The sequence below is a fragment of the Ostrinia furnacalis genome, unplaced genomic scaffold, assembly GCF_004193835.3.
Source record: "Ostrinia furnacalis isolate ACB-3 unplaced genomic scaffold, ASM419383v2 OfSCF7112, whole genome shotgun sequence".
Classification (NCBI taxonomy): domain Eukaryota; kingdom Metazoa; phylum Arthropoda; class Insecta; order Lepidoptera; family Crambidae; genus Ostrinia; species Ostrinia furnacalis.
The window spans coordinates 52,167-64,862 of NW_021137351.1; the positions used below are offsets into that span (position 1 = coordinate 52,167).

The window sequence follows — 12,696 nt, forward strand, 5'->3', positions numbered from 1 at the left end:
GCGAGAGCCTATCACCCATCTGAGTTTCTACACTAAGGTCGGGCGGTGAGAAAATGATGTTTAGTTAATTCAAAACCATAGTCGAGTGTGATTGTACCAATTTGAATTCATAATTCGAGTTAGTAATTTTAGTCGCTCCAGGCACACCGCTTGAAGTTCTCACATCAAATTACTGACTCAAACTACAGAATGATCTAAAGTAATTTGTGTTCAGTGATCAACTAGTCCGAATTTCCGTCGTCAGCCGTAATTTTGAAAAATGGATCGCGCAGCTGGACGCCGTGTTATGAGTGTGGCCGTATCGTAATATACTCAACATCAAATAAACCGCACCTTCCGCGACGCGAACATTAAAGATTTTCTTCTGACACAACCATGGTGACCCAACAATATTGGTGTTAATTGAAAGCCTAATAAATATTCTTAAAGAAAAACACATTTAATTTCTTAGTAAATGATTAACATAACTATACCATAAATGTGACTTGAAAAAAGACCTCACTTTGGGCTCACCTCTGGGATCAATTAGACCAATTTTTAATCAAACCAAATAATGATCACACGTCTTTAACAGATGGATAATGATTAATCCCAACTTAACAGTTTTATAGCCATAAAAGTTGGCTCAAGCGTAACTACCTATTTTTTGAAGAAGTGACTCTGGATCCTTCAAAAGACACTTTTTGGGGTAAAAACCTTTCCTTTAATGAAATGAAGTTTAGAAGCTATTGAGCCGCGCAAAACTGCACCCCCCAACTGCTACGGTTTTCAAATGATGTTTCAAAATGACAAAGTAGTCTTGTCTTAGATCTGAGACATAGCAGTTGACAGAGGTTGCACAGATCTGAGACAAAGCATAGGAGAGGTTAAATGGTGCCAATATTGGTGGGAAGTGGGGATGCATACGTTTGGAGGTGCGATTTATTTGACGTCGAGTGTATGTGGCGAGTCGCTCGCGAGAGCGGGAGGAGGCCGCTCGGTCGTCACCTGCAGCACCAGCGAGCGCAGCTCGTGCGGCGGCAGCGCCACCAGCGACGGCACCTCGCGCTGCAGGTAGGCCAGCACCGCGCCCAGCTCGCGCGCCTCCACGCCCGACCCCTCCTCGCCCTACGAACAGCGCGAGTTAGCCCTAGCCACCGGGATCGCGTTGATCCGGCACTCCTAGCGGCCCGACGGCAACGGCCGACGCGGATGACGTGACTACACAAGAAGCGTTGACACAGAAAGAATCTATTTACTTGAGAATCTAGTCTAAGGGATTTGTAACTCCCGGTCAATTTGACTGAAATAAATGTGTCTCGCCGTAGCACTTGTGTAAAATATGAATTTATTAAGAGAAGTTCTCGTCGTTGACTACTTGAACCGTAAAAGGCTATTTCTTCGGACTATCTCGCTCTTTAATGAGTGATAAAATCGATTATACCAAACGTCAAGGAAGGAGCCGAGTTTGCTTTTTCTTTGCGTCAGAAATAAATGAAATTACAGAGCCGATTTTGCCTACGCTTACCCTTTTTATCCGAAAATGCGCTGGAAGTGCGAATAAGATAATAAATTTGGAAAATAATTTTGTAAATATACCTATTATGTCGCCTGAATGGAACACCTATATGCGATGCCTAAGCGGATGATGACCTAAAGAAATGTAGAAAAGTTTACCAATGGCACGTATCCTTCGGGCGTATGCTGCACATTCTGTACGTAAGGTTGCTGAGGCAGTTGCTGTGGTTGAGACGGCTGTTNTGGCTGTTGCTGTTGTTGCGGCTGCTGTTGTTGCTGCGGTTGCTTTTTGGGCTGCGGCTGCGGTTGCGTTTGCGGCTGCGGTTGAGGTTGCGGTTGCGGTTGCGGCTGCTGCTGCTGCTGCAGCTGCGCGGCCAGTTGTTGGAACTGCTGCTGGAATTGCTGCTGTTGGAGTTCAACAAACTGGTGCTGCGGAGAAATAATACGTTGGAGTCTTTTTGCTATGCGTTTCTATGCAGTAGAATATGATAATGACCTACTATAATTTTATTATGTTACGCCCAAAGCGAAATAATTATTTTCTCAACCGACCGACAGTATTTCTACTTTCTCTACCGACATTCTTCACTATCGATGGTGACAAATCTAACAATGGTATGATATAACACTATCTACATTACAATCAACTGGTACCTAACTGTACTAAGTTCGTAATTGATTTAGTCGGCTGTTGGATTACCGCGAGGTCAGTTTCGCCGACGTGTTGGCCGAGCTTTAGCATCAGCTCGAACATCCTTCCGAGCTCGACTACTTTACGCACAGCCTTCTTATGCCAGCTATCGGGGATTATGCTGACCTGAATTGTGGATATATTTTATCGTTGTGTAATTCATCTGCTTAACTTATAAAATCGGGGCTTGATGCAAGATGACTTCAGGGATCTGATAGTTTTTTCTTGTTGCATTATTGTATTATTTTGTCCTGCACTGCGTTACAAAGAGATACCTATTCTCATGTGTACACAAAAAAGGGACTGAAATCTTTTTGTGCCACTAATATTTGCTTCATAACGCAGTTGAACTATACAAAGAAATTAGCGTCCTAGGAGTACTAAGCTAAGTGATCTACACACATTTTCCTAATAATATTAAGTAAATAAATGATAATATAACTGGTTGTTACCTGGTTGAGGTTGGTAGCGAGTTGTTGCACGGGGAACAACTGCTGTGGAGGGGGGTACGGCGGCGTGGTGGGGGGGTGGATGGTCGTCAGACCTGCGTGAGAAAACACAGAAACATATGTATAAAAAAATGTTGTAAAAGTGAATATAAAAGCTAAATTGAAACAAAATAAAATACATTACTAATACACTAGATTACTTCATAATGAAAATGAAAAGATTAATTACAGGTAAAAGAAGCATTACATTAACAAAATAAAAGGTTATGCATTACAAGTTCTATCTAAAGTAATGATATGGGACATGATTGTTACATCATAATTTTGAGAAACACAGCAAAGTACTCTGAAGATATATTTGGGAAGTTAATGTACGTTTTTTGGCACTATTAAGATTATCTTAGTTCTCAAATAGGTGGGAGAGTTATTTACTGACTGAGCAAGTAATACATTAGTTACAGCTGAGGTGGGATGAGATTAATCTACGATACGGTACAAAATATAATGGTGCTAACAAAACAAAGATGTTGAACCAATTACGAGGAATCATACAAATAATACAGGTTTTTACAAAATCAATGAAGTTCGTAACTTCAAATAATATAGAAAATATTCGTGTGATGATTCATTGTATAATGGTAAGTATCTTTTATTATTATTTGCAGCGCAACTAAAACTATGTCGGCAATAAACTATGATATAAAATACCAGACGCTTATAAAGAAAAAGAAGAGTGACGGTATTCGTTTTACAGCTGAAATTATATGATTCCTAATAATGTTATATCAATGTTTGTCACCAACAGAATGACAAGACAAGCTAAGTGGCAGATGAGGCGATGCGACTTGCCTTGAGCGCTGTACTGGAGGTCGGGCGCATGGAGCGCCGTCACCAGCGTGGGCGGACCTTCACAACACAAGCATCGCTTAGACCTTAGACCTACTACTGTATATCCTATCTGGCTACTCATTAGAACTTGCAAGAGGCGCCTGAAGTCATAGCAAAGGCAGAAGAAACCATTAGAGATGGTGGTTTAATGCATATTCTTTTTTTATAACATGTTATATGATGTATTAACATTTAACTTCAATAATGTACTTGTTGTGCATAAAACACGTTCGAAATAAATGAAGTAGTGTGAGAATAGGTTTATCGCCGTATTCCTTACCTGAGGGATCAGCTAATTCGAGAAGATTCCGCTCAGTCTCTGGCAGTGCTTCGTTGCGGGGTTGACTGGCAAGTGCCTCCGATCTCTGTGGATTTATTCACTTACATTAGTATAGCATTAGTTTAAATCGAATAGAAATAAAATGTATCGACTTGCATAACAGTTCACAACAATTAACTACAAAAAAAAGTTTTAATTATGATTTTTTTTAATAATGTTTACATCGTGTCTATGTATTATGTTGCAATCAATGTGATGTATATTATCAAACATGACAAATGATTAGTAAATGATAACAATGGAACTACTGCCATTACTAAAATGTTAGTATGATATGTCACCAAATAAATATAAAATACAGTAACACTACTGACAGTACAAACATGTAGATAGACTTAGAATAACTTATTGAAGTGAAACTCACATTTACGTTTTTTTTAATGTCTTTATATTTGGCTCTATTCTTGTTAACATCCTTCCACGTAAAGCCGGGTGGGAGCGATACGTTAGCCATGGCTCCGTGGCGTATCTACACCGTGGAAAGCAAGCACAAAAGGAGAATGAATATGATAGTATCTCGGAATTAAGCGGAATACACGACTAACTGCATATATGGCNATATGGCAATATAAGTCATAAAGCTTCGGATTAAATGTAGTACGTTACAGCAGAATGTAATGCTACAATTATTAATTTGGGGAGCCCTACCTATGGGAACTTGGACCACACCAAATCTTTGAAAATTTGAAATACTACTTTGTATGAAAAATAAGGAATATGTAGGAAAATAAGTGTGATATTCAAGATAATTTTACAGATTAAGCTACAACAATCATTATTTGGTTGAATAAGACTTAGGTAGTCAAAACCGAAATTGAACAAAAAAATACAAGAGACAATAACAGAAAACATAGAAAGACAAAGAGATATTTAAAGTTGCTTTTTTTAAACGGAAAATCAATGAAGACAAAGAATGAACGTGTATTAAATTAGTGAGAGAAGACAGTTAATGATTTGAATGAGAATGAAGCAAGAGATGATTGACATATTATTATGACGTTATAATGTGATGGATGAAGGTGCCAATAGAATAACTAAACCATTATGTTCACAATCACTGTTCCCTTGTTATTAAAGCTTTGCATTAGCTCTTGGCATTTAGGAGGATTTCTTTTAGGAGCGTAGCGATTACATAGAAATGTATATCAGCAAGGACCTATTATGGAGATACAATCTCCGTAGCAAAATGCAGATTGTCGAAAAAGTAGACTTTGCTGAGTATTAGGACTTTGCAACCTTACAGGTAAGTCTGGGAAATCTACCGATAAATGCCGGATAAACTGTAAGCTTTGTATTTTAAGCATTAATTTAAGCTTTTCTAACTATTTACAACAACAGTGGCACACGGAATACTCATCTTGAATGTGTACTTTTCAAATATTGACACTGATATTCAGGAGTTATTTGTAACATTAGCAAAAAAATTTAAACATATACGGGATAATTCCCATTTCTCGCTGCAACTCCTGTGTACCCAGGATCTACAGCTTGACCATCAATAAAAATCGAACCAGTGTAGGTCAAGTTTTTCACCTAATACATATAACCTGTTTAGAGACAAATAAACACATTATATTCTGTTTCTGTTGCCTCGTAAAGTCCCGTCGCCGTGCACGTAGAATTTATAAGTATTGGGGTCATTGGACGAAATTCTACGTCCTCGGCGACCGGACTTTAGATACAATCATGTCTAGTCCGTGTGCCACCGTTTATCGTCCTAGCTGCGTTGTGGAGGCGAGTGTAACCAGCAGGTAAGTATTCCTACCTGGTCGTCGAGTATATCAGGCGGCGGCGGCAGGTGGTGGTCGGAGTGCGGCGGCGCGGCGCGCTGTTTGCGAGCGCACTTGTGCTTGGGCAGCTGGCCGGGCGCGGGCACCGGCGACGGCGCCCCGGGGCCCGCCGCGCCCGCGGCACCCGCTGGCGGGGGAGCCGCCACCGCGCCCTGCTTCTTGCGACCTGGAATGCGCTCGTGTATCACTACACTGATATAAAATATACCGGAGGGAGTGTTTTTTTTTAATGTGACAGGAAGCAAACGAGCAGACGGATCACCTGATGGTAAGTGATTACCGTCGCCCATAAACACCCGCAGACCCAGGGGCGTTACAGGAGTGTTATAACATCTTGTACGGACGGTAAAGTTTGCTTTCTGAATAGATTTGGAAATTAGTGAAGACGTGTTAACAAGTGGATGACTATCGTCTGTTCACCTAAATATACGGATAATTTTATTCTATTTATGTAAACGTGATCTGCAAAATGAAATAGCAAAAAAAACTTATATGATGTTTTGATCATATCGTGGCATAGTGCGGTCACATAACGCGGTTGCTCAAAGCTGTTGAGCATCCACTGCATATGATAGTTTATGTCTTACAACAGCCACCCTACGACGTGTCCCACGATATAAATTTATGATCGATTTTAGACGATAAGTAAAATATCATCATTTCAGCCATAGGACGTCCACTGCTGAACATAGACCTCCTCCAATGCTTTCCATGTTGATCGATTGGTAGCAGCCTGCGTCCAGCGCTTCCCTGCTACCTTTACGATGTCGTCGGTAAGTAAAATATAAGACGATAAAATGGCGCGCACCTTAGACACGTCACAGCCACAGCTAGAGAACAAATAAGGCCACAATATCCACTAACAACACTCACCATCGTAGTAGGGCTTGGTGAAGTCCGCCGGCAGTTCAGGCGGCTCAGCCGTGGGCTGCGCCGGCGCCGGCGCGGGGGCGGCGGCGGCGGGGGCGGGGTGGTGCGCGTGGTGCGGGTGCGCCGGCAGCAGCGCGCGGGCCGCGGGCGCGCCGGGCGCGGGCGCGTGCGACAACCCTAGCGCCGCCGCTTGAGCCGCGCTTAGACCGCTGCCTTCCTCCGCAGCACCGTTGCCTGCTGTTGAGACGACAATGCGGTTTAGTAAGAAAGAAAAAAACATTTATTACGATGAATATCACATAAGGATAAAGTAGGTAATGTGGGAACAACCCTAAAAAAGACAGAAATAGCACATAAAACATTAAAAAGTGAACTGAGTAGTGCCACCCTGTCGCAACAGCGATGCCCATCGCAGGACTGCACTCAGGATATGCCGTGGCCACGACGCTGGTTTTCAGTGTGTACCTCGTAAAAGTAGCAGGAGGGCGCTGGATGCAGGCTACCAACCGGGCGATAAGGTAGTCGTTGGGGGAGGCCTGTTTAGCAGTGGACGTCCTTTGGCTGAAATGATGGTGGTAGTGGATGTGTAAAATTTAACACTCGCACAGTACGAGCACAATCGTACATGGGTCATTCCATCGTTTCGGGTGTTACGTTCGTACACACATATTCAACAATTTCATGTATTTTGAAATAGTATTTTAATATTGTTAGTGCCTTAATCTGTCCGTTTTTAGTTGTTTTATCTTAATAATAAAGTTTGTACAGCTTAGAATGTAGGATAACGAAAATATGATTCGAAAAGTGTGCGTTTCGGGCGTTACGAGATTTTGCCTCTATGTTCTGACTGTTGCTGCATTTACTCGAAATTTAGCGAATTTTCTTAAGGAATCATACCTAAAACTTACAGGACTTCTAAAGTATGACATTTACAAACCATGTAACATACAATCACTGTTAAATAAAACGTTTTACTATTTTTTTATAATTTTTTTCTTTGTTTCGGGTGTTACAATGGTTCTGTTTCGGGTGTTACGAGTACGAAAATTCAACTCGTTTTATCGATAAAATCGGTGTTTTATTAGTCTCTAGGTACTACAAAATAAGGAGTACAACAAATAAACACAAATAGAGCGAATTCTGGTTTGAAATTACGAAGCAGCTTTTTTTAAAAAATATACAAAGTTTAAGTTTAATTTTTCCTCAGAAAATAGCTTTTTCTATTGTTTTTGGCTTGAAATAGCATTACTTTAATTTCTAATTACGATATTTATTNTTGCTTTCTGAATAGATTTGGAAATTAGTGAAGACGTGTTAACAAGTGGATGACTATCGTCTGTTCACCTAAATATACGGATAATTTTATTCTATTTATGTAAACGTGATCTGCAAAATGAAATAGCAAAAAAAACTTATATGATGTTTTGATCATATCGTGGCATAGTGCGGTCACATAACGCGGTTGCTCAAAGCTGTTGAGCATCCACTGCATATGATAGTTTATGTCTTACAACAGCCACCCTACGACGTGTCCCACGATATAAATTTATGATCGATTTTAGACGATAAGTAAAATATCATCATTTCAGCCATAGGACGTCCACTGCTGAACATAGACCTCCTCCAATGCTTTCCATGTTGATCGATTGGTAGCAGCCTGCGTCCAGCGCTTCCCTGCTACCTTTACGATGTCGTCGGTAAGTAAAATATAAGACGATAAAATGGCGCGCACCTTAGACACGTCACAGCCACAGCTAGAGAACAAATAAGGCCACAATATCCACTAACAACACTCACCATCGTAGTAGGGCTTGGTGAAGTCCGCCGGCAGTTCAGGCGGCTCAGCCGTGGGCTGCGCCGGCGCCGGCGCGGGGGCGGCGGCGGCGGGGGCGGGGTGGTGCGCGTGGTGCGGGTGCGCCGGCAGCAGCGCGCGGGCCGCGGGCGCGCCGGGCGCGGGCGCGTGCGACAACCCTAGCGCCGCCGCTTGAGCCGCGCTTAGACCGCTGCCTTCCTCCGCAGCACCGTTGCCTGCTGTTGAGACGACAATGCGGTTTAGTAAGAAAGAAAAAAACATTTATTACGATGAATATCACATAAGGATAAAGTAGGTAATGTGGGAACAACCCTAAAAAAGACAGAAATAGCACATAAAACATTAAAAAGTGAACTGAGTAGTGCCACCCTGTCGCAACAGCGATGCCCATCGCAGGACTGCACTCAGGATATGCCGTGGCCACGACGCTGGTTTTCAGTGTGTACCTCGTAAAAGTAGCAGGAGGGCGCTGGATGCAGGCTACCAACCGGGCGATAAGGTAGTCGTTGGGGGAGGCCTGTTTAGCAGTGGACGTCCTTTGGCTGAAATGATGGTGGTAGTGGATGTGTAAAATTTAACACTCGCACAGTACGAGCACAATCGTACATGGGTCATTCCATCGTTTCGGGTGTTACGTTCGTACACACATATTCAACAATTTCATGTATTTTGAAATAGTATTTTAATATTGTTAGTGCCTTAATCTGTCCGTTTTTAGTTGTTTTATCTTAATAATAAAGTTTGTACAGCTTAGAATGTAGGATAACGAAAATATGATTCGAAAAGTGTGCGTTTCGGGCGTTACGAGATTTTGCCTCTATGTTCTGACTGTTGCTGCATTTACTCGAAATTTAGCGAATTTTCTTAAGGAATCATACCTAAAACTTACAGGACTTCTAAAGTATGACATTTACAAACCATGTAACATACAATCACTGTTAAATAAAACGTTTTACTATTTTTTTATAATTTTTTTCTTTGTTTCGGGTGTTACAATGGTTCTGTTTCGGGTGTTACGAGTACGAAAATTCAACTCGTTTTATCGATAAAATCGGTGTTTTATTAGTCTCTAGGTACTACAAAATAAGGAGTACAACAAATAAACACAAATAGAGCGAATTCTGGTTTGAAATTACGAAGCAGCTTTTTTTAAAAAATATACAAAGTTTAAGTTTAATTTTTCCTCAGAAAATAGCTTTTTCTATTGTTTTTGGCTTGAAATAGCATTACTTTAATTTCTAATTACGATATTTATTGGAAATGTCAAACATCGACACTTTTTAGCAATACCTTAATTTTAGTGTCAAGTCGACATTTCAAAAAAGTCTTAAATTGAGAAATATGACTCCTTTTCCGATGCCAGCGCTAGTGGGAGGTCAAAGGACCCTCACAGTAATACTTTTTCACTTCTCCAAGCAATATACACACATTATCGACATATAAATAAAAATGTAATACCCGAAACGTTTCGGGTGTTACAGTTTTTAATCAAGAAAGAAACATACTAAATTAGTATCATGCTCAGATATTAGTTACTATTTGAAATCGTTACTACCATGACCTTACTTTTACCAAATATTGTTACCCTAATCCATGTGTAAGGTACAATAATAAAACAAATACCTGTTTTTCTGTTTCGGGTGTTACATCGCCGAAGTAACAAGAAAACACACTTAAAACTTGATGATTATCCATTTTTTTGGGACTATGACGCTTTCTACCATTACTATGATAAATACCCTCGAATCATATAGTGGCAAAACGTTTCACAGATTGATAGTTTTTGTAAAATCGTATTACCAATAATTAGAGAGAAAATGATCATTCAGACAGTTGACTTAAGTATAGACTTTGAAGACTAATAACTTAAAAATTACTTGTTTCTTTCAGATTTTTTTTGTTGCACATTATAATTTGGAATGTTTACTTTCAAAATTCATCAGATTTAATGCGAAAAGAACATATTTAGTTTTTCACCTTCGGTAACATTTGTCATGGAATGACCCACATCCTGCTGCACAGTCAGCTTCGACTGCGACCTACATGTTAGAGGGCCGGCCCATGAACCCACGAGCTCCGTTGGTAGTACTCTACATAGACTAAAAGCCGTGTAACTTTTTTTTTAAACATTAGTGTCACTCCCAGAGTGGAGTTTCTTCTGAATATCTAATAAAAAGTCAAATCGTAGTAAAAACATACGAGCACGTGCACAAAGTTAACCGATGCGGCGGCAATCCGGAACGTAGGAGAAGAGGTCAATGATCTGCTGACAACAACACGTGACGGGGTGACTGACCTCTCGGCAGCATGACGGAGTGCGGGTAGTCGAGCAGCAGCTGCACGACGGGCGTGTGGCCGCCCTTGGCCGCCTCGATGAGCGTGGTGGAGTTGTCCTTGAGCTTGCGGAAGGGGTCCGCGTCGCAGGCCAGCAGGAACTTCACCACGTCCACGTGTCCGCCCGCGCACGCCAGCGACAGCGGGGTGTGGTCGCCATTCGCCGTCATACGGTTGACGTCCGCTCCCTGTGAATACAAGGGATAAGCATGAAGACAAATTTTGACATAGTAACAAAGTAACAAACTACTCATGCAGGACCTTATAATGGGGTAGTCGTCTGTATTGACCGTTTTGAAGATAGTCCAAAAATGATATTTTTAAGTATTGTCACACGTCTGCGTCTGAGCTGCACTATGGCTCACCTTGCCCACGAGGAACTGCACGGTGCACACGTGCCCGGCGCGGCAGGCCTTCATGAGCGGCGTGCGGCCGCCCTCGCTCTCGTGCTCGAGCTCGGCGCCGGCTCGCAGGAGCAGCTCGGCCACGTCGGTGTGGCCGTTCTCGCATGCGTACGTCAGCGCCGTGTCGCCCGTCTGGGTTTGCGCGTGCACGTCCGCGCCCGCGTTTAAGAGGTATCTGTGGGGAATAAGATACGTCAAATACTTGTACGGGGATAAGAACAACAGACATGTAGACACTATCGATTAAATTGAGATACATTTTATGATTTGACGCTGAAAATGCTAAGCGCAGTGATTGTAGCAAAAGTATGGAACTAAAAATGCGGGGTTATGACGTCACTGTTCTTTGAAGTCAACTTGCCGCAAAAAATATTTTATGTGTTGTTGCAATATCATAGCGAAACTAATTAAAACTTGAAAAATGTTACTTAGAATACGGAGAGATTTCACAATTGTAGTCATGGGTTATGCAAAAGATCGAGGCTATACATAATGTGAATATCTTCACTTGTAGAATCATTGAATAAACTATCGTATCACCAGAGTAAATACAAATGAGTGGGTCATCTTCATAGTAACGCACCGAGCGCGGTTTGTATGTGAGCGCGCCAATATACGTATGCGGCGCGCACGCACACACTGACAAAATTCGGCGCAACCACGACTGGCTAATCCCCGCTAAATTTTGTCCGTGAACACACATAGAAACCGCGCCCGTGCGTTTCTATGAAGATGACCTACTCATTTGTATTTACTCTGGTATCACGCAACTATCACGTGTGATGTGACTCACCGCACAAGCTCGAGGTGGCCCTCCTGCGAGGCCTCCATAAGAGGGGTCGACGCGCCCAGCTCGGCGTCGGCGCCGGCCTTGATGAGGAAGTCCGCCACCTCCAGGAAGCCGCCGCAGCAGGCCAGCGTCAGCGCCGTCTCCTGCGTCTCGTCGGTCTGGGCGTTGATCGACGCGCCCTGCCCGAGGAGGAGGGCTACCATCTCTTCATGGCCTGCGGGGAGAAATGGGTTAAGAACCGCTGTTGAGTGATAGAAGTCGCACGTATCTGGTGAATTAGACGGATCGGTGCAAATGTGAACAGTGTCATATAAGATTTTAAACTTCGCGTTCCTTTTCATCTAAAATAGAAAAACACGGGTCTTAACGCATGACGTCTGCTTGTGACCACCGTCAAGTCGTGATTACATAATGTTACTCAATAATAAATGTCGCGTTAAGATCCGTGTCTTTTTATTTTAGCGTCATATAATTTCTACTGCTACTGGCTTCGTCTCCTTAAGGCCGGGTAGCAGAGAAAATGGCGAAAATGAGGTTTTCATTTTTCATTTTTGAGGTACTAAACAGTAAAATTAAAGGCTAAGATTTTTATTGGGCATAGTTGAGGATATTTTCTAGGGCTATTAACGGATGGAAACACGATTTGATGAAGTTGACTCGATAGAATAAATTCCCAAAGTTACCTCTATTCGTTTTCTATTTATGGTTTTATTTTTAAAATAAGCGATTTGAGATTCTAAATCTTTTACTAAACTAAAGTTCAGAAATAACTTGAGGGCTTTTAACGGATGAAATTTTTATATTGCGTCTTATTTAGTTACTATGTTAAA

General features: G+C 41.9%; 1 protein-coding gene across 1 annotated transcript in view; it reads right to left on the reverse strand.

The window, feature by feature from the left end:
- Positions 1 to 12,696, reverse strand: part of LOC114363405 (multiple ankyrin repeats single KH domain) — a 117,492-nt gene that overhangs the window by 42,878 nt on the left and 61,918 nt on the right. Inside the window, 10 exon segments of the mRNA XM_028319108.1 lie at positions 988 to 1,107; positions 1,657 to 1,926; positions 2,641 to 2,732; positions 3,806 to 3,890; positions 4,230 to 4,334; positions 5,631 to 5,821; positions 8,314 to 8,553; positions 10,635 to 10,860; positions 11,038 to 11,251; positions 11,870 to 12,080. Coding sequence (XP_028174909.1) covers positions 988 to 1,107; positions 1,657 to 1,926; positions 2,641 to 2,732; positions 3,806 to 3,890; positions 4,230 to 4,334; positions 5,631 to 5,821; positions 8,314 to 8,553; positions 10,635 to 10,860; positions 11,038 to 11,251; positions 11,870 to 12,080 — 1,754 coding nt within the window.